This window comes from Spea bombifrons, chromosome 10 (assembly GCF_027358695.1).
Source record: "Spea bombifrons isolate aSpeBom1 chromosome 10, aSpeBom1.2.pri, whole genome shotgun sequence".
NCBI lineage: Eukaryota > Metazoa > Chordata > Amphibia > Anura > Pelobatidae > Spea > Spea bombifrons.
In genome coordinates, this window is record NC_071096.1 from 6,406,885 (window position 1) to 6,432,630 (window position 25,746).

The 25,746-nt window shown below is 42.7% G+C and overlaps 3 protein-coding genes across 3 annotated transcripts; all 3 read left to right on the forward strand.

The window, feature by feature from the left end:
- The first annotated feature begins 1,262 nt into the window (after positions 1 to 1,262).
- Positions 1,263 to 3,053, forward strand: LOC128467575 (acrosin-like). The gene is made up of 5 exons (XM_053449237.1): positions 1,263 to 1,332; positions 1,647 to 1,845; positions 1,943 to 2,208; positions 2,364 to 2,509; positions 2,675 to 3,053. The coding sequence occupies exons 1-5, from the start codon at positions 1,263 to 1,265 to the stop codon at positions 2,936 to 2,938; spliced, it is 945 nt and encodes a 314-aa protein (XP_053305212.1). The 3' UTR covers positions 2,939 to 3,053.
- A 6,848-nt stretch (positions 3,054 to 9,901) lies between these two features.
- Positions 9,902 to 11,571, forward strand: LOC128467576 (acrosin-like). The gene is made up of 5 exons (XM_053449238.1): positions 9,902 to 9,971; positions 10,286 to 10,484; positions 10,582 to 10,847; positions 11,002 to 11,147; positions 11,308 to 11,571. Exons 1-5 carry the CDS (start codon positions 9,902 to 9,904, stop codon positions 11,569 to 11,571), a joined length of 945 nt encoding a protein of 314 aa, XP_053305213.1.
- Positions 11,572 to 19,739: 8,168 nt separating this feature from the next.
- Positions 19,740 to 21,524, forward strand: LOC128467578 (acrosin-like). The gene is made up of 5 exons (XM_053449239.1): positions 19,740 to 19,809; positions 20,124 to 20,322; positions 20,420 to 20,685; positions 20,837 to 20,982; positions 21,148 to 21,524. The coding sequence occupies exons 1-5, from the start codon at positions 19,740 to 19,742 to the stop codon at positions 21,409 to 21,411; spliced, it is 945 nt and encodes a 314-aa protein (XP_053305214.1). The 3' UTR covers positions 21,412 to 21,524.
- Positions 21,525 to 25,746: the final 4,222 nt, after the last annotated feature.

The window sequence follows — 25,746 nt, forward strand, 5'->3', positions numbered from 1 at the left end:
TTAATCTTGTAATGATATACGCCAATATATTGTTAAGGTCTTCTTTAATAATAACAACTTCAGAAATATAATGTGTCATAAACTTGATATTTAAACAATTATCGTCTTTATCGTCACAATTTTTTATTTTATCCATGGCTAAATAATCTCTATTTAAAATACCGACTGATACCAACCGTGTGATCATCTATAACAGGAGGGAAGACTAAAATATACTCATATATATATATATATATATATATATTTCATTTTCCCAATCATTCATATCTAAATTTGCATAATGAGACTCAAACTTGGTACCCGGGGCCGTCCTCGTTACCTGTAAATAAAAAATAATTATGATATAAAATAAATGTAATAGAATCTAATAAAAACTCTCCTTGTAACGGGTTCATATTCTAATTAAGTATATGTTGCATTGTTATAATTTTTTCCAATAATGCATAACTTTACATTTGTCCGTATTGAACTTCGTCTGCCCCTTGCCTGCCTGCCCCCCCCACGTGCCTGCCCGGCCCCCCACTCTGTGTAAAACCTCCTGCTGAGAAGCAACATTAACGTTACTTTATTATCTCTCCGTAAGACGTGATTCTCAATACAACATGGGAGATCAGGAATCATTTCGTAGAACGTTCGGTTGGTCTGATGAGACTCGTCTTTCACTAAACCACGCTGACTTCTAATTATATTCTTTGGGGTTTTATATTATCCGGCCCTGGGCCTTGTCTACCTGAACGGTGTTAAGTTGCACATTTTCCCGTCTCCGCCAATCCCGTGTTTGTGGAAACGGTTCCATAAAATCAGCCAGCAGGGGCTCAGCCATCGGCCCTTCCTCTGTGTAAAAAATATATTTAAAATATCTGCTTTCTATCTGTTCTCACGAACCAAATTTCCCATTTCAGATAACAAAGAAACAACATTTTCTGTGTTTAGCTTTTTTTCCATTTAAATACCTTAAAAAATATTCTCTATAGAAACCAGTTTCTCAATTTCAAATTTAGCCATTTTAATCCCCTTTTTGCAGGCTTTGTCAGCATGTTTCTTCTCCATAAATGATCCCTCGTTTCATAATTTATTTTTAATTTTATTTTATTTATAAAGTATTTTTCTTGCACTGATTCTTAACGTCTGAGAACGGCCGAGTTTCCTCGATGTGACCTCATAGGCGATGCTGCCTTGATGCTGTCATAGCGCATAAAGCTTTACACATTCTGTACGTTCTGCTGCAGAAGTAAACAGCGTTTTCGTGCCCAGGACTGAGCATGAAGCTGTTTCTCATCGGTATCATTATTTGGAATATTTTCACTATATCTCCGAGCTCTGGATATGGAGGTGAGTTTATCTGTTATTACAGACAATTTGGCATCAAAAGAGTTAAGGAAAACGTCCGAGATCATTACCATTAACATTACAATTTATGGAGGTTTTATAGTTTAAAACCTTATTCTGTTATCATTAACTGTTTTTCCCAACTGCCCCCATTTGTACCACAGATTCCTGTCTATAACTGTCACATAGTTTAACCCTTACATTATTCTTTAACGTATATAATGTATGCATTACAGTAACTTATACATCCTTTTTAGTGATTTTACTTTAAACCAGAAAGCTCCCGTCTCTTAAATGTCTTTTTCTTTGTGTTTCAGTCTGTGGAAACAGACCCCTAGCGAAGGATTTCCGTGGCTCCCGCGTGGTCGGGGGGAAGGATGCGGAGCCCGGTACCTGGCCCTGGTTAGTTAGTATCCAGGACTTCAGCGACAAGCAGTATGATCATGTATGCGGAGGCGTCCTCCTGAATCCTTTGTGGGTTCTGACAGCCGCCCATTGTTTTAAGGATGTCGGCAAGTAAGTAACTTAATGGTTTTACGGGAGACCCCTTACTATCCGTCATATAATAATGGAGCGAATGGATCGCTAACAGAATGTGCTTTGGTTTATTCAGTGAATATTATTCCTGGAGACTCGTGTTTGGCGCCAACCGACTATCCAACATCGGGGGAAAGACTCAGATCAGAACCATCAAGGAGCTGATTGTACACGAGAAGTACAACCCGAAATCCCAGAGCAACGACATCGCCTTACTCAGATTAAACAAACCCATCGCGTTTAACGAGTATATTCAGCCGGCTTGTCTCCCCGCCAAACAAGCGATTCTAAGCAAAATGGACGACTGCTACGTCGCAGGCTGGGGTGTCGTCAGAGAAGGAGGTAAGCACCGCTTTAGCTATATTCACATATACATGTCTAGTGGCCCTATTGTGAGTGTGGGGGAGGGAGGATGGGGTGGGACGGGGCGGGGGTTACCTGTCTTTTCTGAGTTTTCTGAGGCCAGCGATACATTTGATAAATCTTTTTCTCTCCAGCGGAGGAATCGCCGGACGTTCTCCAGGAAGCTCCTGTGAATCTGATCCCCACGGAGCGCTGCAACCGCCCGACCTGGTATAACGGACGTGTGCGAGGCTACAATCTGTGCGCGGGGTATGAACAGGGAGGCATCGATAGTTGCCAGGTAAGCCGATTCGTGGCCCTTTTTACTCAGCGATGATACATTGTTAATGTTTTCAGCATCCTGGACACTGCTTGTTTTGTAAAACGGTGCCGAGGAACAGCTGAGATAATGGTCATTACTGACAGTCTGTATAACGGAACGCTTTCTTTACTTGGAATCGCGCAGGGGGACAGCGGAGGACCTCTGATGTGCAAGAGACAAAAAGCCAAGTTCTACATGGCGGTCGGCGTAACCAGCTGGGGCTCCGGCTGCGCCCGAAAGCAGAAACCTGGAGTTTACACCTCCACTCAATTCTACCTCGAGTGGATCGTTGGAAAAATCTTCAAGGACCAGAAACCTGCATCCAAACCTTCGGAAATGAAGGCCATGAAGAAGATCTGGCCAAAGTTAGCTGAGAAAATCAGCAAAGCTGGCATGAAAACCCCGTGATTCCCGAGAGCTCCAGAAATAGAAGATTCCATCGCATCTGAGCCGTCTCCTTACAGGAGAGAATTATTACTGTCAGCAACTTGTAGACTTGATTGACTAGATTAATAAACCAATAAATAGAAATGCATCAATAAGACGAGTCCTTTTCTTGTTCGTCGAAAGTTTGGGGTCACTGAGGACATTTCTGGCTGTAACATAATAGCAAAAGGTGTTTCTAACCATCAATCAGCCTTTTAAACTTAAACTTGTGTCAGCGAACACAACGTGCCATTGGAACACAGGAGTGATGGGAGTGATAAAGGGCCATTGGAACCCAGGATTGATGGGAGTGATAAAGGGCCATTGGAACCCATGAATGTAGTAGCGTCCAGTTTCGGTACCTCTTTACAAATAAAACAAGAGACACTTCTTTATTTTAAAAGCTTTATTAATGTCAGATATGGAATTATTTGTCCGCGGTGCGGACTTGAAATAACTTCAGCACCGCGACACTCAACCTTTATTAACATGTTACAAAGTGTCAAATATTATTACCACAACCAATTTGACACAATATATATAAATAACATAACCAATTGTAAACATTTTAATAACCACTTAATAACCAAATTAATAACCACATAAGTAACCTGCTGGTATGGGCGTGTCCACCTGTATCCCTGCTGAAACTGCCGGCGTCCCCCAGCGCGGCAGTCACATGACCTTACGATTCACAGAGGCGCATGCCCCTGGAGTGTCCTGCACTTACACCTCTGTGCACCACAAGTAACCATACCTAGATGGTTAACTCCTGCACCGTACCAGCTTAAAACCAGAGTACCCGGCAAACGCCAAAACAGGGGAGGGATGGGTGGGAAAATTTTCTTTAAAATGGTTGCCCCTATAGGCCACGACCCTTCCTTATATACCCCCAAGGGAGGGTAATTACCCCCTCCCTTCTGGCCCTGCACGTGCCACTAGCTTAACACCTTCAGTGCCAAAATTTCCCTTAGTCATGCCTTAACCCCTTCAACAGGCCTGACCATGGGTACCTTGTCCGCACTAAATTCATGTGGCCCCTCCGTCCAATTTCTTTTCCCTCCTGGGCTGTTCTGGAGTGATGGGAGTGATAAAGGGCCATTGGAACCCAGGAGTGATGGGAGTGATAAAGGGCTTCTGTACACCTAAGATATTCCATTAAAAATCAGATGTTTTCAGCTACAAAAGTAATTTAAAACATTAACCCTGTCTGTGCTGGATTTCTGATCCATTTCTGATCCATTTCATGTTATTTTAATGGGCAAAATCTATTAAATAGCATTTGCACTGAAATGATATTAGTGGATACCAAAAATAACTGGAGCCCAACAATCCACAGGATCACGAACTTGACATTATTAAACGTTTTAGCCGCATTACTAGAAGTAAAGAGAGACGTACGAAGAAAGTAGAAAATAACTAACGACTCGTCTGGAATCTAAACCGTCCTCTTAATGACTTCCATGAGTTTTCAACAGAAAAACAGCTATGATTGAAGCCACAGCAAGTGATCAGAAGCAGAGACGATGATCCCTCTGTCCTCTGTAACATTATTCCTTTGGATAATACAAGTTAAAAGGCATTTCCCATAATTCTCAATTCTTATATACTTTTATATGCAAACCCCTGGAAACACCGCAAGCCTGGATCAACTGACTTAGACATACAAACCCTGTATATGGAAACCTAGCAGATTAGATATACCGGATTTGCTTGATTATAAGACGACCCCCCAAATCTAAATATTAATTTAGGAAAAAAATGAAAAAACCTGAATATAAGACTTCCCTATATGAAGAAAGTTTTACTAGTAAATATTAATTCATGTAAACTATTTTTTCATATTTAATAAAAGCTGTGATTGAGAAAAATATTTTTTTTGTTTTTAATTCTTTTTATTTGCAAACCTGCCCCCCCCAGTTATGCACATCTGCCCCCAGGCTTGCCACTCTGCCCCCCTAAATGCCTTATACCCCCCATATGCCACTCTGCTTCCCTGATATGCCTTTAACCCTCTATATGCCACTCTGCCTCCAGAAATGCCTTATACCCTCCTATATGCCACTGTGCCCCATGATATGCCTTTTAACCCTCTATATGCCGCTCCAACCGTCGAAGTCAGGGCAGCATCAAGGCGAGTCGCGGCAGGGAGCGGAGGAAACAGGAAACTTTTTCATTAGCAACCGCTCATACACAGTTTTCTTTTGGTGAATTGATTTGGGACAAGAAAATATTATCCCTTTTCCACATTAATGTTTTGCAATATGTTTATGTTCTGTCATCTTTTTGAGCCAAAAATATGTGATATTTGCAGAAATTGCAGCGACAACCAAATGATGATAAAACCACGATCCACGTTCTATGCTATGTTTTTAGTCGGGGTAAATAGAATTCACTATTATTATAGATTAGACATTTTACTTTGAATGTTTTCCTTTAATTGCATGCAGTGATCACTATATGTACAGCAAAAGCAAATTCATATTCTAATTCAAAATTAAATATTCTAGAGAAGCAGTGAATTCATTTTTGGGTTATTAATATTACACAGTTTTTTTTTTTATTTAGTTTGAAAACAGACCCAAGTCCATCAAGGTCAACATTTTATCTTCCTTCCTGCTTTTGATCCAAAAGAAGGCAAAAAAAACCCATCACATGAAGCTGTTTTTTCAGATTGTGGATATTCTATCATTTCTAGTTATGTATGTTCAGTTTTTTCCCTTTTTTGAAGGCATCCGTTGTATCTGATAGTATCTGCCCTTGGCAGTGAATTCCGTAACTTCACGGTCCTCACTTTATTTTGTATGAAATCTTCCTTCTTCACACCTCAAAGGACAACGTCTTGTTCTTTGTAGGTTTCTGTTAATGAACAGGTCACTGCAGAACTCTTTATATTGGTCCCGCACATAATTATAAAACGTTATGGTTAGACTCGTGTATTCATATTCAGGAGAACATTAAAACAACCAGGAATGGAGCTTTTTCGTTGTTCAAACCAAATACAGAATAACCTAATATGATGGCCGGTAAACGTACACAAAGATGAAGAAGCACAACACAAAGAATCTTCGTTAATATCTCCTAGTTCATGTCCCTGGTTCTTTCCTCCCCATACAAGTCACTGGCTGCAGCCTACCTTGTCTACCCAGCATCACAGGGGTTAACGGGAACAGGAATCTGTAGGATATTGCTAGGAGTTAAAAGAGGGTAAGAGCGACTACATTGGTCGCCGGCAGGTGCCTCCTCTGACAACCGCCAATAATGGGCAGTTGTCCTTCATTGGTTGGTGCCAGAGGAGGCCCCTGTCAGTGACCAATAGAGCCGCTCGTACAGACCTTTAACTGCTGAAACCTCCCCAGGCCAAGTTTCTACGTCAGGAGTTAAAGGTCCATATAAGTGACTCTATTGGTCACCGTCAGGATTCTGCTCTGGCATCAACCAATGAAGGGTAGCTGCCCTTGATTGGTTAATGCCAGAGGAGCTCGGTGCCAGCAACCAATAGAGTTTGCACCTTTTCTAGTTCCATAATGTCCTTTCTAAGGACCGGTGCCCTGAATTGCATCTCATATTAAAGGTGAGGTCTTACCATTGACTTATAAAAAGGCGATTCCTCTTCCTGTGAATCAGTACCCTGTTTTATACATGTCGATATCTTATTGGCCTTTGCAGGCTGTTGGACGGAAGGTCTCAATGTTTCACAACCTCTTAGTCTCCCCCCTTAGTTGGAAAACGAGAACCACACACTCTGCAAGAGTCATCAAAGGGTATAAGTGAAATCTTTACTGAAACTTAGCACACATGATCACTAAATATTCAATATTAACAATATCGCTAACGCCAAATGTGTTTCGTGGGATCCGCCGACTTCCTCAATTACAAATACGAAATACAAATGTGCTATAATTCCCAATATATATCCTCCCCCCCCAATAATCCAATGCCGTCCGAGTCCTACATGTTACAGCAAACATTATCATAATCCCCCAACAGAGGTTCGCCATTGGGCTAACTCACCGAAAAGGTGCATTGGATAATTTACAGCCAGCCCAGTATCTCCCCTTCAGGCCAATGCTGTATCTGCCACGAGCAGGGGCATAAATAGAAACCACCGGGTCCTGGTGCATAAAATACCCCTGAAACAACGTTAACAACTGGTCTGTGCCTTCTTTGCCCCCCTTCCAACATACAACATATGTAAACACACTTACACAAATTACACACGCTTACTCATACTCACACTCCATCTCACCCCACTCACACATACATGCTCACAGACATAACTACACATCCATGCTCATACACACACAATTACACATCCATGCTCACACACACACAATTACACATCCATGCTCATACACACACAAGTACACATCCATACATGTACCCCACTCCTGTCCCCACTTACTTCTCACCGCTCCGGTAAGCTTTCCCTCTGGTTGCTCGCGTTTCACCATTTCACGTTTCTGTCTCCTTGTGCCATTTTCAAAATAGTTTAGAAAGGACCTGGATGGTGCGGCCCAAACCAGAAGGGCTCTTTGTAAACAATTTTGAACAGGTACGAGGAGACAGAAAGTCGTAGGAGTAGTAGTAGCAGGGCACTGAGCTTGCGCAGACAGTCCGTGGAAAAGGACTGAATTTCTCCAATATTATAAATAATACATATTACATCGTCACCAATATTTATTATCACCAGTATTTATTATCACCAATATGTTTTTATCAATGTAGGGTAATAGATGATATGAGAAAAAAAAAATAATAAAAATAAACGCGTCCACAAATGACAGGTTTGATATAAATGGCCAACTGTGTCACTCAACTAAACTCCACTCAGGAACAGAGGAAGAAAATGTTGGCTGCCGTCCCTGTAATCACTACAGTAATCACTACAACGTCTCCAATCCCCCCCGCAACAGCACATTTTCTGCACTAAATAAACTATTCATTAACATGCAGTATTCTATATGAGTAACGAGCATCAGTCTCAGCCTCTGCTAAGCTAACTGTCACCGTCTCACACTCCAACTCCCATCAGTCTATAACTGCCGCTACTGAAGCTAAAATGACGTCAGCGCACTCATATATCTAACACTTGTCCCGTCCCCTTTTAAATTCTGATTCACCAGTAAACCGTACTGTCACACCTACCTGTCCGGCCGGGGTCCCACGGCGTTCCTCGAGCAGGCACGCCTTCCAGCCGCTGACAGCTCTCCTCGGGCTGCCGCAGCATATCAGCGGCGATCGGAGAAACGATCTGCCGCTACATGCTCGCGGCAACCGACCAGTACCTCTTCTGCCTGTGTGGCGCTGCCGCGTCGCTCGTGGCGGCAACACAGGCAGAGAGGACCTTGTAGTTTAGCCGCCGCAGGCATGCCGGCGGCGATCAAGTGTTTGATCGCCGCTGCATGTCCACGGAGTTGGTTTTACCTCCCCTGCCTGTGTGGCTCTTCCGCGTCTTTCGCGGAGGTAACACAGGCAGGAAGTTATGTTTTGTTGCCATCGCGACGACGCTATTTGCGCCGGTCGCGATGACATCATTTTACCTGATCTCCCGCCATTGGCTCTATTTAAACCTTCCTGGTTCCTTGTTTCCTTGCCTGTTCAACGAGTCCATGTTAATGTTCTCTGGGTGTTCTTGCTTATTGATTGATCTCCACGTGTACCAGACCTCGGCTTTTGTTCTTCTGACCTTGATCCTGCGCTGCTCGTCTCGACCTCGGCTTTTGTATTGACCACGCTCCTGTGCTGCCTGTCTCGATCCCGGCTTGTTTATCGGATATTCTCGCCATTCCTGCATCGTGGGTCCATCACCTGTGGTGCCTGATCCGGCGTAACACGTACTAGAAGAATTCCGTTTTTAGGAATTAAATCTTTTTAGGAATCTTGTAACTTATTTTTGTACAGTTGCTACAATGAAAACATCATTTGTTTCATTTTTGTTGTTCTTGTTGTTTCATTGTTACCAATACTTTTAAGATTCACAACTCTCTTATAAATTACCCGGGGTCTATCCGGCAATATATTTTTCAACAATTCATCTTGTAATAATATACGCCAATATTTTGTTAAGGTCTTTTTTAATAATAACAACTTGAGAAATATAATGTGTCATAAACTTGAGATTTAAACAATTAACGCCTTTATCGTCACAATTTTTAATTTTATCCATGGCTAAATAATCTCTATTTAAAATACCGACTGTTACCAACCGTGTGATCATCTATAACAGGAGTGAAGACTCAAATATACTCACTGGGATTTAAATAAGAAGTGAATTTAATAGATGAGATGAAATCTCCATTCCAAATACGTAAAATATCATCGATATAACGTTTGGGCCCAATCTGTTGTTTTTCCAGATGTTTTCATTTTCCCCATCATTCATATCTAAATTTGCATAATGAGACTCAAACTTGGTACCCGGGGCCGTCCTCGTTACCTGTAAATAAAAAATAATTATAATATAAAATAAATTTAATAAAAAATCTCCTTGTAACGGGTTCATTCTAATTAATCATATGCTGCATTGTTATTATTTTTTCCAATAATGCATAACATTTGTAGGTATTAAACTTCATCTGCCCCTTGCCTGCCCGGCCCCACACTGTGTACCTTAAAAATTGCTTAAAAATTAGCATTAGTTTTATTCTCTATAGAAACCAGTTTCTCATTTTCAAATGTTGTCATTTTAATCACCTTTTTGCAGGCTTTGTCAGCATGTTTGTTCTCCATAAATGATCCCTCGTTTTATAATTTATTTTTAATTTTATTTAATTTATAAAGTATTTTTTCTTGCATTGATTCGTAATGTCTGAGAACGGCTGAGTTTCCTCGATGTGACCTCATAGGCGATGCTGCCTTGATGCTGTCATAGTGCATAAAGCTTTACACATTCTGTACGTTCTGCTGCAGAAGTAAACAGCGTTTTCGTGCCCAGGACTGAGCATGAAGCTGTTTCTCATCGCTTTCATTATTTGGAATATTTTCACTATATCTCCGAGCGCTGGATATGGAGGTGAGTTTATCTGTTATTACAGACAATTTGGCATCAAAAGAGTTAAGGAAAACGTCCCAGATCATTACCATTAACATTACAATTTATGGAGGTTTTATAGTTTAAAACCTTATTCTGTTATCATTAACTGTTTATCCCAACTGCCCCCATTTGTACCACAGATTCCTGTCTATAACTGTCACATAGTTTAACCCTTACATTATTCTTTAACGTATATAATGTATGGATTACAGTAACTTATACATCCTTTTTAGTGATTTTACGTTGAATCAGAAAGCTCCCGTCTCTTAAATGTCTTTTTCTTTGTGTTTCAGTCTGTGGAAACAGACCCCTAGCGAAGGATTTCCGTGGCTCCCGCGTGGTCGGGGGGAAGGATGCGGAGCCCGGTACCTGGCCCTGGTTAGTTAGTATCCAGGACTTCAGCGACAAGCAGTATGATCATGTATGCGGAGGCGTCCTCCTGAATCCTTTGTGGGTTCTGACAGCCGCCCATTGTTTTAAGGATGTCGGCAAGTAAGTAACTTAATGGTTTTACGGGAGACCCCTTACTATCCGTCATATAATAATGGAGCGAATGGATCGCTAACAGAATGTGCTTTGGTTTATTCAGTGAATATTATTCCTGGAGACTCGTGTTTGGCGCCAACCGACTATCCAACATCGGGGGAAAGACTCAGATCAGAACCATCAAGGAGCTGATTGTACACGAGAAGTACAACCCGAAATCCCAGAGCAACGACATCGCCTTACTCAGATTAAACAAACCCATCGCGTTTAACGAGTATATTCAGCCGGCTTGTCTCCCCGCCAAACAAGCGATTCTAAGCAAAATGGACGACTGCTACGTCGCAGGCTGGGGTGCCGTCAGAGAAGGAGGTAAGCACCGCTTTAGCTATATTCACATATACATGTCTAGTGGCCCTATTGTGAGTGTGGGGGAAGGAGCATGGGGTGGGACGGGGCGGGGGGTCCTGTCTTTTCTGAGTTTTCTGAGGCCAGCGATACATTTGATAAATCTTTTTCTCTCCAGCGGAGGAATCGCCGGACGTTCTCCAGGAAGCTCCTGTGAATCTGATCCCCACGGAGCACTGCAACCGCCCGACCTGGTATAACGGACGTGTGCGAGGCTACAATCTGTGCGCGGGGTACGAACAGGGAGGCATCGATAGTTGCCAGGTAAGCCGATGTGTGGCCCTTTTTACTCAGCGATGATACATTGTTAATGTTTTCAGCATCCTGGACACTGCTTGTTTTGTAAAACGGTGCCGAGGAACAGCTGAGATAATGGTCATTACTGACAGTCTGTATAAAGGAACGCTTTCTTTACTTCACGCAGGGGGACAGCGGAGGACCTCTGATGTGCAAGAGACAAAAAGCCAAGTTCTACATGGCGGTCGGCGTAACCAGCTGGGGCTCCGGCTGCGCCCGAAAGCAGAAACCTGGAGTTTACACCTCCACTCAGTTCTACCTTGAGTGGATCGTTGGAAAAATCTTCAAGGACCAGAAACCTGCATCCAAACCATCGGAAATGAAGGCCATGAAGAAGATCTGGCCAAAGTTAGCTGAGAAAATCAGCAAAGCTGGCATGAAAACCCCGTGATTCCCGAGAGCTCCAGAAATAGAAGATTCCATCGCATCTGAGCCGTCTCCTTACAGGAGAGAATTATTACATGCCAGCAACTTGTAGACTTGATTGACTAGATTAATAAACCAATAAATAGATATGCATCAGTAAGACGAGTCCTTTTCTTGTTCGTCGAAAGTTTGGGGTCACTGAGGAAATTTCTGGCTGTAACATAATAGCAAAAGGGTTTTCTAACCATCAATCAGCCTTTTAAACTTAAACTTGGGTCAGCGAACACAACATGCCATTGGAACCCAGGAGTGATGGGAGTGATAAAGGGCCATTGGAACACAGGAGTGATGGGAGTGATAAATGGCCATTGGAACACAGGAGTGATGGGAGTGATAAATGGCCATTGGAACACAGGAGTGATGGGAGTGATAATGGGCCATTGGAACACAGGAGTGATGGGAGTGATAATGGGCCATTGGAACACAGGAGTGGTGGGAGTGATAAAGGGCCATTGGAACACAGGAGTGATGGGAGTGATAATGGGCCATTGGAACACAGGAGTGATGGGAGTGATAATGGGCCACTGTACGCTTATGAAGAGATTCCATTAAAAATCAGCCACTTCCAGCTACAAAAGTAGCTTAAAACATTAACCCAATGAAATTTCAAAGTGCCCCTATATTCCCCTCTTTCTGCTGTTCTGGTCCTAATGTTGAGCAGAAATTCGCTCTGCTTTCAATTTATTCTGATTTAAAGTCTACTACACTTCCTATGGAATGATGCGTACAATGTCATCATTAGAACATGTGGGTCTAACAGTGTCTGAAGTCTCATCCATGGAGGGGTATTTATGGAGGGGTTCGATTCTTTCTTTAATCTTCTTTAGGTTTTTTTCTCATTGCCCTTCATCTGCTGCCCGCTCTTCCAGTCCCTCCATCGGCCCCCATACCCTCCAGAATAACATTCAAACTCCTGATCCTTTCCTGTAGAGCCCTTCAGAACAAGGAGCCCCTGTTTATCTCTGCCGTTATCTTCAAACGCTCTCCTAACTGCATCTCTCCAACCTCCATGACTTCTTCCTACTTGTATCTCCGGGGTGTTGCGCATGCTGCACGGATTCTCAGGAATTCCCTGCTTGTTCTGTCAGACTCTCTCCTACTTATTCTAACGTTAAATGATCATCCTCACCAAAGCAGTCCCTCTTATTCCGTCTCACCCCCCCCCAATAGATTGTGAGATCCCAAGAGCGGAGCCGTCTTCTCCTTCTGTAACAGTATTTCTCAATGTGTGTCAATGTATAGAGTTATTTGTATATTATTGGTAATATTCTCGGCCCTTATTTAATATCTCTACAATATGTGTCAGAAGACAATAGTGTCTAGAACAGGGATGACGAATGTTTTTGGGCCCGATTTTCTGCACGAAACCAAGTTGCAGACCTCAAAGTGCCAACGCTCCATATTAAACATGGAGAGGAAGTTTTTTCGTTACAAAATTACTATAAATAACAAAGCGCATCAATTGGCCCATAAAAATTATGTTTGTTTTTTAAAACATAGAAAAACATTATAACTATTTGGCCTCTCTATCTGCCCAAGAAGAAAAACACATGAAAAGAGGGTCTATTTGTTAAAAGGATTTTATTAAATAGCATTTGCACTGAAATGATATTAGTGGATAAGAAAAATAACTGGAGCCCAACAATCCACAGGATCAAGAACTTGACATTATTAAACTTTTTAGCAGCATTACTAGAAGTAAAGAGAGACGTACGAAGAAAGTAGAAAATAACTAACGACTCGTCTGGAATCTAAACCGTCCTCTTATTGACTTCAATGAGTTTTCAACAGAAAAACAGCTATGATTGAAGCCACAGCCAGTGATCAGAAGCAGAGACGATGATCCCTCTGTCCTCTGTAACATTATTCCTTTGGATAATACAAGTTAAAAGGCATTTTCCATAATTCTCAATACTTAAATACTTTTATATGCAAACCCCTGGAAACACCGCAAGCCTGGATCAACTGAATTAGACATACGAACCCTGTATATGCAGGTATACATAGTATATTAGATTTATATAACAATAGAATAACACATAAACCCAGTTTTGCAGGTATAGATCAATTGGAAACCATTGGTCTCCTTGCTCCAGTAGTTAAGGGTCCATACAAGCGACTCTTTTGGTCGTCGGCAGGGGCCTTCCCTGGCATCAACCAATGAAGAGCAGCAGTCCTTCATAGGTGGGTGCCAGAGGAGCTCAGCGCCAGTGACCAATAGAGTCCTTTAACTCCTGAAGCTGAAACATGGCCCAGGGAGGCTCCTGGAGTTAAAGGTCCGTAAGAGTGACTCTACTGGTCGCTGGTAGGGGCCTCCTCTGGCATCAACCAATAAAGAGTCGCACATAGGGTCCTTTAACTCTCGACGCTGAAACTTACGGATCAACTCCTGGAACCACCCCAGGCCAAGATTGGGACTCAGGTGTTACAGGTCTGTACAAAGGACTCTATTGGTCACTGGCAAGGGCCTCCTCCAACATCAACCAATGAATGACAGCTGCTTCTTCGTCTTCTTGTAGGTTTCCCCGCCACCATATTAGTTTATTTGGTTTAAAAAATGAAAACGCGAAATGTTCTCCCAAATACAAATGCACAAGTCTAGATAAAACCACCTAAATTATAGGCAGAGATCACAGGTTGCACACCCCAAAGCATCCCCTGGAGTCCACATTGCCCACATAGAACCTGACCAGCACCCATATCACACACATAGACCATCTCTGTCCCCAAACAGCCCAGCCTGAGCCATTTTTGTCTCCAAACAAACCAGCGTGAGCCATCTTTGCCCCCAAACAGCATGCCCTGTGCCATCTTTGTCCAATAAACACCTTGCCTGTGCCATCTTGGTCCCCAAGGCTCAAATACCCTGCTTGTGCCGTCTTTGCCTTTCCCCAACTAACGTATAACATCTATGATACACACAAATACTCATACCGTTAGCCACTCATTCACTTTTTTCATTAACACAATCATTAATTCTCTCACTCATTCACACAAATCCTTTACACATATTGATTAATGTATTCATACACAATTCATTCGCACATTAATGCATTCATTCACACAATTAATCCACACGATCCACGTTCTATGCTATATTTTTAGTATGGGTAAATAGAATTCACAAACAGAGCGTATTTTTCTTATTATAAATCAAACATTTTGGTTTGAATGTTTTCCTTTAATTGCATTTCATGATCACTATTTGTATAACAAAAGCAAATTAATATTCCAATTCAAAAATAAATATTCTAGAGAAGCAGTGAATTCATTTTTGGGTTATTACACAGTTTTTTTTATTTAGTTTGAAAACAGGCCCAAGTCCCCCCACTTGGGATGGGGGGGATTCTTTCTTGACTCCATAAGGCAAATTACAAATACGAAATCCAAATGCTCCATGTTTCCCAATAAATATCCTCACCCCCCCCACTAATCCAATGCCGTCCGAGTCCTAATCAAGACAAGATGTTGTGAATGATCCATTGTGATCTATCTCCGTCCCCATCGATATACACATCCTCACAGCTTTCCATCTCCCGGGACTACGGACGTTCGTTATTTCATCCTTTCTCATATATACGGAGACCAATTACTCGATCGGCATCATCTTTAAAACGTTGTCCAGATCTTCACATTTTGGAACCTTAATAATCAATCATTATTTGGAATAGTAAAAGGAGAAAATAAATGTGACAAAATCATTGTTCAAACTACCTATAAACGAATATAGTGTCGACATCACAATAATTAACCCTCTAAACTATATAAACTTTTTATTTTACATCAGTATCTTGACCAATGGGTTCACAAACACCTTATACTGTACTTCATATTTAAATTCATTCAGTTTAATCATGTACTCGATGTCATAGATATTTATATTAATCATTTTTTTTAAATAAAACCTATTGATATAAATAATAATAATAATAATAATAATAATAGTGTGGAATGTTCAATCTAGTTTGGTAAATAAGTGAAGTGTATGAGATGCATTCACAAGAAAACTGATCAAGGAAGCTTCATCTCAATAAAAGATTATTCTTTACTTCCACTAAATCTAAAAACATGAAACACGCCAATGTCACATGACATGACGATCATCAATCACCCAATAAAGACAAGAGACCTGCTGGATTTTGAAAATGGTCACAGATTTTATTAAACACCTGCGAAATTCATAAACGTAATAAACATCAAGCATATAAACATATACTCATAACCCGCAATTAGCCTCAGCCAATGACATCATCATTAAGTGCATAATAAATGAGCTCGCTAGCTTACTAGGACGGGACCCCCCAGGAATGCTGGCGCAGGCATACACGATACACCGGCATCCTCGCTGCACGACAGAGAAACCGATACGAACTCCCCAGGGCCATCCCATGGGAAGTCCTGCATGCAGCCGTCCGGGTAACACACACTCCATCACCCAGCGTGCACATTCATGCTCACACACACATACAGAATTAGACATCCATGCTCACACACACATGTACACGCCCATGCTTACACGCACACAAGTACACATCCATACATATACCCCACTCCCGTCCCCACTTACTTCTCATCGCTCTGGCAGCTCTCCCTCTGGTTGCTTGCGCACACTGCGCATGCAGCTCGCGTTCCAGCATTTCACATTTCTGTCTCCTTATATTTATTTATCAATGTAGGGTAATAGATGATATGATAAAAAATAATAAAAATAAACGCGTCCACAAATGGCAGGTTTGATATAAATGGCCAACTGTGTCAATCAACTAAACTCCACTCAGGAACAGAGGAAAAAAATGTTGGCTGCCGTCCCTGTAATCACTACAGTAATCACTACAACGTCTCCAATCCCCCCCACAACAGCACATTTTCTGCACTAAAATAAACTATTCATTAACATGCAGTATTCTATATGAGTAACGAGCATCAATCTCAGCCTCTGCTAAGCTAACTGCAGGGCCGGCCTTTGGGGTGTGCGACCTGTGCGACCACACAGGGCGCCACACTCCAGGGGGCGCCACACTCCAGGGGGCGCCGCAGCCGCAGCCGGGTCCTCCGCCGCCGCCGGGTCCTCCCCCGCCGCCGGGTCCTCCCTCGCCGCTGCTGCTGCCACCGCCGCCGCCACGGGGTCCTCCGCCGCTGCCGCCGCTGCCGCCGCTGCCGCCGCCGCCGCGGGGTCTTCCTCCTCCGCCGCCCCCTCTGCACCTAAATGAAAACATTGTCGGTTTTTTTTTGTTGTTGGTTTTTTTAACTTTATTTAACAACGTCCATGTTAAATAAAGTTTTTTTAACTTTATTTAACATGGAGGATGTTAAATAAAGTTAAAAAAAACAAAAAACAAAAAAAACAACAATGTTTTCATTTATGTCCCGGGCAGGGGTGCCGAGCGGTTGCTCGTGAAGTTCTCAGCAACCGCTCGACGCCCCTTACTCTCCGTGACTCCGTCGCGGTGCCGGCGCTCAACATGAAATGCCGGCAGGACTCCTCAAGGTAAGTTAGGATAAGGAGAAGTAGGGAGAGCAGGGGGATAGTTTGAAGGAAGAGGCAGAGGGGGGGTAGTTTGAAGGGGCAGGGGGGGTAGTTTGAAGGGGCAGAGGGGGGTAGTTTGAAGGGGCAGAGGGGGGGTAGTTTGAAGGGGCAGAGGGGGGTTAGTTTGAAGGGGCAGAGGGGGGTTAGTTTGAAGGGACAGAGGGGAGTAGTTTGAAGGGGCATAGGGGGGTAGTTTGAAGGGGCAGGGGGGGTAGTTTGAAGGCACAGGGGGGGTAGTTTGAAGGGGCAGAGGGGGGGTAGTGAGGGGGGGCGCCAGAGGAGTAGTTCGCACAGGGCGCCGGAACACCTAAGGCCGGCTCTGGCTAACTGTCACCGCCTCACACTCCAACTCCCATCAGTCTGTAACTGCCGCTACTGAAGCTAAACTGACGTCAGCGCACTTATATATCTAGTGCTTGTCCTTTGTATGGAAAGACCCCCCACACGTTGTTGGACTCATCAGTCGCAGCCATTACCATTACTGCCCGTTTTTTGGCTACTTCTTCCGTTCAGTTATTGAAATGTTTCCTCCTAAACACAGTCCCTCCGACTTCACTGCATCAACCAGCTCCAAAACGGCTCGTAACGCCTCTAGACATGGCGACGATACGATGCGCGATGCTGGCTATCGGGAATGTATATGGACTCCGTTTTATGGACATATGAGGACTCCGTATCTCCATTTACTGCGCATGCGCGGAAACACTCAAAGCCACTGATGGATTATACAGAAATACCGCCGGTTATTGGGTATAAGAACGGAGCCCCATAAAGACATCGACCGTGAGATTTACGTAAAATGTGTTGAGGATAACGGAGAACTTTGCGGATTTTACTCATCAAACGTTTGAAAGACTTTATTTTATTTATTTATTATTTGTATTTGTTGGCTGCTGCGCTTTGTATGATCCTCGTCCAGCACTTTAGAAGACCTGCGTGGGAATTTCTCCAGGAGCCCCTTATATACGGCGTATTTACACATTATATCTACTGGTAGTTTGTCCAAAATACTGCTCATGGCACCCACATTGTAAAACATAAATAATATTGTTCATTTTATTTTAATATTTTCACCCATAACCGTATTAGAAAAACTCCCCATCTTTTTAGGACTCTTGTTACTTATTTTTGTTCAATTTGCTACAATGAAAACATTTCAAGAAATCATTATCTTTAGTTCATTTTTTTATACTTGTTATTTCATTGTTACCAATACTTTTAAGATTCTTATCCGGCAATATATTTTTCAAGAATTAATCTTGTAATGATATACGCCAATATATTGTTAAGGTCTTTTTTAATAATAACAACTTGAGAAATATATTGTGTAATAAACTTGAGATTTAAACAATTAACGCCTTTATCGTCACAATTTTTAGTTTTACCCATGGCTAAATAATCTCTATTTAAAATACCGACTGATACCAACCGTGTGATCATCTATAACAGGAGTGAAGACTCAAATATACTCACTGGGATTTAAATAAGAAGTGAAATTATTAAGGAAGATTAAATCTCCACTCTAAATACATAAAATATCATCGATATAACGTTTGGGCCCAATCTGTTGTTTTTCCAGATGTTTTCATTTTCCCCATCATTCATATCTAAATTTGCATAATGAGACTCAAACTTGGTACCCGGGGCCGTCCTCGTCACCTGTAAATAAAAAATAATTATGATATAAAATAAATTTAATAAAATCTAATAAAAACTCTCCTTGTAACAGGTTCATTCTAATTAAGTATATGTTGCATTGTTATAATTTTTTCCAATAATGCATAACTTTACATTTGTCCGTATTGAACTTCGTCTGCCCCTTGCCTGCCCGGCCCCCCCCTACGTGCCTGCCCGGCCCCCCACTCTGTGTAAATCCTCCTGCTGAGAAGCAACATCAACATTAACGTTACTTTATTATCTCTCCGTAAGACGTGATTCTCAATACAACATGGGAGATCAGGAATCATTTCGTAGAACGTTCGGTTGGTTTGATGAGACTCGTCTTTCACTAAACCACGCTGACTTCTAATTATATTCTTTGGGGTTTTATATTATCCGGCCCTGGGCCTCGTCTACCTGAACGGTGTTAAGTTGCACATTTTCCCGTCTCAGCCAATCCCGTGTTTGTGGAAACGGTTCCATAAAATCAGCCAGCAGGGGCTCAGCCATCGGCCCTTCCTCTGTGTAAAAAATATATTTAAAATATCTGCTTTCTATCTGTTCTCACGAACCAAATTTCCCATTTCAGATAACAAAGAAACAACATTTTCTGTGTTAAGCTTTTTTCCATTAAAATACATTAAAAATATTCTCTATAGAAACCAGTTTCTCAGTTTCCAATTTTGTCATTTTAATCACCTTTTTACAGGCTTTGTCAGCATGTTTGTTCTCCATAAATGATCCCTCGTTTCATAATTTATTTTTAATTTTATTTTATTTATAAAGTATTTTTCTTGCACTGATTTGTAATGTCTGAGAACGGCTGAGTTTCCTCGATGTGACCTCATAGGCGATGCTGCCTTGATGCTGTCATAGTGCATAAAGCTTTACACATTCTGTACGTTCTGCTGCAGAAGTAAACAGCGTTTTCGTGCCCAGGACTGAGCATGAAGCTGTTTCTCATCGGTATCATTATTTGGAATATTTTCACTATATCTCCGAGCTCTGGATATGGAGGTGAGTTTATCTGTTATTACAGACAATTTGGCATCAAAAGAGTTAAGGAAAACGTCCGAGATCATTACCATTAACATTACAATTTATGGATGTTTTATAGTTTAAAACCTTATTCTGTTATCATTAACTGTTTATCCCAACTGCCCCCATTTGCACCACAGATTCCTGTCTATAACTGTCACATAGTTTAACCCTTACATTATTCTTTAACGTATATAATGTATGCATTACAGTAACTTATACATCCCTTTTAGTGATTTTACTTTAAACCAGAAAGCTCCCGTCTCTTAAATGTCTTTTTCTTTGTGTTTCAGTCTGTGGAAACAGACCCCTAGCGAAGGATTTCCGTGGCTCCCGCGTGGTCGGGGGGAAGGATGCGGAGCCCGGTACCTGGCCCTGGTTAGTTAGTATCCAGGACTTCAGCGACAAGCAGTATGATCATGTATGCGGAGGCGTCCTCCTGAATCCTTTGTGGGTTCTGACAGCCGCCCATTGTTTTAAGGATGTCGGCAAGTAAGTAACTTAATGGTTTTACGGGAGACCCCTTACTATCCGTCATATAATAATGGAGCGAATGGATCGCTAACAGAATGTGCTTTGGTTTATTCAGTGAATATTATTCCTGGAGACTCGTGTTTGGCGCCAACCGACTATCCAACATCGGGGGAAAGACTCAGATCAGAACCATCAAGGAGCTGATTGTACACGAGAAGTACAACCCGAAATCCCAGAGCAACGACATCGCCTTACTCAGATTAAACAAACCCATCGCGTTTAATGAGTATATTCAGCCGGCTTGTCTCCCCGCCAAACAAGCGATTCTAAGCAAAATGGACGACTGCTACGTCGCAGGCTGGGGTGTCGTCAGAGAAGGAGGTAAGCACCGCTTTAGCTATATTCACATATACATGTCTAGTGGCCCTATTGTGAGTGTGGGGGAAGGAGCATGGGGTGGGACGGGGCGGGGGGTCCTGTCTTTGGGTTTTCTGAGGCCAGCGATACATTTGATAAATCTTTTTCTCTCCAGCGGAGGAATCGCCGGACGTTCTCCAGGAAGCTCCTGTGAATCTGATCCCCACGGAGCGCTGCAACCGCCCGACCTGGTATAACGGACGTGTGCAAGGCTACAATCTGTGCGCGGGGTACGAACAGGGAGGCATCGATAGTTGCCAGGTAAGCCGATTCGTGGCCCTTTTTACTCAGCGATGATACATTGTTAATGTTTTCAGCATCCTGGACACTGCTTGTTTTGTAAAACGGTGCTGAGGAACAGCTGAGATAATGGTCATTACTGACAGTCTGTATAACGGAACGCTTTCTTTACTTGGAATCGCGCAGGGGGACAGCGGAGGACCTCTGATGTGCAAGAGACAAAAAGCCAAGTTCTACATGGCGGTCGGCGTAACCAGCTGGGGCTCCGGCTGCGCCCGAAAGCAGAAACCTGGAGTTTACACCTCCACTCAGTTCTACCTCGAGTGGATCGTTGGAAAAATCTTCAAGGACCAGAAACCTGCATCCAAACCTTCGGAAATGAAGGCCATGAAGAAGATCTGGCCAAAGTTAGCTGAGAAAATCAGCAAAGCTGGCATGAAAACCCCGTGATTCCCGAGAGCTCCAGAAATAGAAGATTCCATCGCATCTGAGCCGTCTCCTTACAGGAGAGAATTATTACATGTCAGCAACTTGTAGACTTGATTGACTAGATTAATAAACCAATAAATAGAAATGCATCAATAAGACGAGTCCTTTTCTTGTTCGTCAAAAGTTTGGGGTCACTGAGGACATTTCTGGCTGTAACATAATAGCAAAAGGGTTTTCTAACCATCAATCAGCCTTTTAAACTTAAACTTGGGTCAGCGAACACAACGTGCCATTGGAACCCAGGAGTGATGGGAGTGATAAAGGGCCATTGGAACCCAGGAGTGATGGGAGTGATAAAGGCCATTGGAACCCAGGAGTGATGAGAGTGATAAAGGGCCATTGGAACCCAGGAGTGATGGGAGTGATAAAGGGCCATTGGAACCCAGGAGTGATGGGAGTGATAAAGGGCCATTGGAACACAGGAGTGATGGGAGTGATAAAGGGCCATTGGAACCCAGGAGTGATGGGAGTGATAAAGGGCCATTGGAACACAGGAGTGATGGGAGTGATAAAGGGCCATTGGAACCCTGGAGTGATGGGAGTGATAAAGGGCCATTGGAACACAGGAGTGATGGGAGTGATAAAGGGCCATTGGAACACAGGAGTGATGGGAGTGATAAAGGGCCATTGGAACACAGGAGTGATGGGAGTGATAAAGGGCCATTGGAACCAAGGAGTGATGGGAGTGATAAAGGGCCATTGGTACCCAGGAGTGATGGGAGTGATAAAGGGCCACTGTACGCCTATGAAGAGATTCCATTAAAAATCAGCCGTTTCCAGCTACAATAGTCATTTACAACATTAACCCCGTCTGCGCTGTATTTCTGATCCATTTCTTGTTACATTAATGAACAGAATTTGCTTTCTTTTCAAAAACAAGGAAATGTCTTAGTGACCCCAACATTTTAAGCGGTAGAATACATCATCAGGCAGCCACTGGCCTTAAAATGCTTTGGGCCAATTTTTCATTGCCAGCCTAACCTTACCACCTCCACAAAGGGGAGGAATAACTTAAGATGATTGCTTCCTTAGTTTACACATGAGGTGGGTTTTTGAGACATATGTTTTACTTATTGTAACTTTGTTAAGTCAATGGGTTCCATGTTCCGAAACTGGAAAAATGTAAGTTTTTAGAGGAACCACAGGTCGTCCTCGCAGCCCCGTGCTCTTAAGAAGAGAGATTTCATCCTGAGACACAGGATAGAGGTTAATATCTGTCAGATTTCGTGGTCCTTCGGATAAATAGTTTGTCTGTTAGTAAACCTGTTCTGACTTTGCTTTACCCCTCCGCTCGGAACGGAAAAGCTCGAATCCTTCCATGGGAAATTCTTTAGAGCTTTTCCAGATACAAGAAGAGATTTAATTTCCATTTTATCTTGTCAAATTGTTTGCATTTCAGTTTAACGTAATCTGAGCAAAGAGGGGTTTTCCAAAAAAAAAAAAAAAAGCCTCCTAAGTAAAATATGTTTTATCTCTAACTAACCAGAAGTCACCCGCAGCACCGAAACACAAAGGGTTAACATAATGGATAAATCTACGCAGAGATGGCAATTACCGTATTGGCTCGAATATAGGCCGCACTTTTTTCCCCCACTTTAAGTTTTTAAAGTGGGGGTGCGGCCTATATTCGGGGTCTAGCGCCCGACGCCCGGGACATGCAGTCCCGGGCGCCGGGCAGGCAGCGGGGTTAAGATACAGATCCCCCGCAGCGGTGCAGGGGACCTGCATCCTACTCCCCGATACGCTCAGACAGCCTCCCCTGCCAGCACTTCCCACGGGGGGGGATGCCGGCACGGGAGGTTATCTAAGCGTTTTACCTCTGCCCACCCCCGACTTACCGGAGCAGACTCCCGGGTGTCTTGCGGGGCCGGCGGGAGACATCTACGCAATACGCGCATGCAACCTCCGGTACCGGTACCGGAAGTTGCATACGCGTATTGCGTAGATGTCCCTCGCCGGCCCCGCAAGACACCCGGGAGTCTGCTCCGGTAAGTCGAGGAGGGGGGGGCAGAGGAGGACAGCGGCAGCGTATCGCGGGGAGGGAGGACAGCGGCAGCATATCTCGGGGGGGGGGACAGAGTGGCAGCATGTTTTTTTTGGTGCTTTTTTAAAGAAAAAAAACTTTTTCTTTAAAAAAGCACCAAACTTTTAGGGTGCGGCCTATATACGGGGGCGGCCTATATCCGAGCCAATACGGTATTATTTTGGGTTATTTTTTTTTTTAACTATTTGTTACTATTATGAATAATGTTACAATGTGTGTGTATGTCTCAAAATAATACATTCAGTAAATATGACTTTTAGACCATAGGTGGCTGGCAGATTCCTCGGCAGCTGTGGGACCCGTGATTTCTCAGAGGTCATCTAAAGGGCTGAGAACTATGGGAGTTGTCGTTTTATAGTTATGGAGCTTCCTTTTCTTGAACCCTTGTATGGTAGGAAATAATAATTTAACAATAATAGGTTAAATAATTTATTTATTTATTTTATGTGACCGCTGAGACTCAAATGAATGCTCTTGGGGGGTCCAATGAGACCCCTATGCTCATGTGCTGAATGCCATTGCATTGACTTCAAGGAACCAGTCAGTGATGCAAATTATTGGACCATGAAGGAGGTGTGCTGCAGCTCTAGAGCTGCAGCTTCTCCTGAAGCTAAGTGATTACTTTTGTATACATTAATATACTCTGGTAAGACTGCCTGGGACTCTGGATGGTTTCTTGAGAGTGCTGCTTGCTTTGGACATCTGAAAGAGACATCATTAATACAGCGTGGAAGAACCTGCCCTTCACCAAGATGGGGATTCACTTTGGGAATTATTATTTCACCCAAATAAAGGGAAATTAGAAGGTGGACCTACGCTATGAACTGGGATCAATCAGATTAATGGTGAAGCTTTTGGCACCCAAGGGTTCTACAACTATACGGCCACGTAGGGGAAATATGGAGGCGAGTTAGTGGGACCGAAAGAGACTTTATTCACCCTTTCACCCCTGCGTGAACCGGACTCGGTTATATCCGCGGAGAATAACTCCTTAAAATATCACCTTCAACTCTATTTTAGGTTTCCTTATCTGTAGCGTTCCCTGTATTTTCCATTGTTTTCTGCTTATCAGGCGGTCTCCCCATCAGAACAAAATACCGATAACATCTTTAGTATTAGAATGCCCAGGGCTGCTCCTTTCCGTAGTGAAGAGTTTAACCGTTTGGTGTCCAGAATGGTATATTATCCGTGCAGGGCTATGTCCTCTGCCGCATCCGATACCGCGTAGCACATGCTGCGTGCATGGAGTGGGTTGCATGGATGTGCTTTCAGGACCCCAAAGATGAAGAGTCCATGTGAAGAAGAGCCCTCGGACGTCCAGAAAACATACGCGACTCCACATCTTTACCTATGTTGGCCCTTAAAAAAGGTATCATCTTTAACTAAAGACCCCATTTTCTCATGGTCCAATAATCTCCATTTCCTTATCAAAAATGAACTAAATATAGAAGGCCGGCCAACTTTTATTATTAATATTATTATTAATATTATTAATCTTATAATTTTTTATATTATTTATTTTGTCCTGATCCATCAATACTCAGTAAGCTTGGCTTTCTAACTATATTATCTAATATTTCTGATCACCCTCTCGAGACTGGGGTCTTCAAAACCCTTAGGTCCCTCGACCTACCCTTGAGACCAGCGTGGTCTGAATGAATGGAGATTCTAAGGTCTCCGGCTCCGTACATTCTATACATTCTACTCCTCAGTGATGTAACCTCGCTAAGTGTTTTTCTTTAACATAGCTTTTGGTTTTTTTACAAGCGCATGTGACGAAAGTTAGTTTTTAACAGTGTTCTGTTATTCCTGGATAAACGGCGAATAAATCCCGCTGATGCGGCTAATTTCGCGGCATCTGAAGGACGCGTACCTTTGACCCACAATAGCCAGATTACTTTATTTTTTTTTCTATTCGCTGTTGAGAAAACTGGAAATGAATGGTCAGGACTGTCGGAATAATACAAATAATTCGAGATAAAGGATACATAGACCCCTTATGGGGGGCTATTAACTGTTTGAGCACCAGCTGCAGAAAAGTGAATTGATCCCATCTATAGCCGTCAAAGATTCCAACAAAACCAAGGCATTGAATCGAGCAGAATTACCGAAAATGTGTTTTATTGGGTCAATTAATTAATTATTACGAGCAAATATTTTACTATAGTCACATTAATAAAAGTATTTTTGGCCAAAAAAAATGTTTTCAAAAATTGATTTATGTATAACGACTTAAATGCTTTGAATATCTT

Bases quoted from the DNA above. Each gene is read 5' to 3' on its own strand.
- LOC128467575 (XM_053449237.1), top strand. From the start codon at position 1,263: ATGAAGCTGTTTCTCATCGGTATCATTATTTGGAATATTTTCACTATA. The intron at 1,846-1,942 runs GTAAGTAACTTA...TGGTTTATTCAG, and splicing joins TGTTTTAAGGATGTCGGCAA to TGAATATTATTCCTGGAGAC. The intron at 2,510-2,674 runs GTAAGCCGATTC...GGAATCGCGCAG, and splicing joins GAGGCATCGATAGTTGCCAG to GGGGACAGCGGAGGACCTCT.
- LOC128467576 (XM_053449238.1), top strand. From the start codon at position 9,902: ATGAAGCTGTTTCTCATCGCTTTCATTATTTGGAATATTTTCACTATA. The intron at 9,972-10,285 runs GTGAGTTTATCT...TTTGTGTTTCAG, and splicing joins TCCGAGCGCTGGATATGGAG to TCTGTGGAAACAGACCCCTA. The intron at 10,485-10,581 runs GTAAGTAACTTA...TGGTTTATTCAG, and splicing joins TGTTTTAAGGATGTCGGCAA to TGAATATTATTCCTGGAGAC.
- LOC128467578 (XM_053449239.1), top strand. From the start codon at position 19,740: ATGAAGCTGTTTCTCATCGGTATCATTATTTGGAATATTTTCACTATA. The intron at 19,810-20,123 runs GTGAGTTTATCT...TTTGTGTTTCAG, and splicing joins TCCGAGCTCTGGATATGGAG to TCTGTGGAAACAGACCCCTA. The intron at 20,686-20,836 runs GTAAGCACCGCT...TTTTCTCTCCAG, and splicing joins GGGTGTCGTCAGAGAAGGAG to CGGAGGAATCGCCGGACGTT.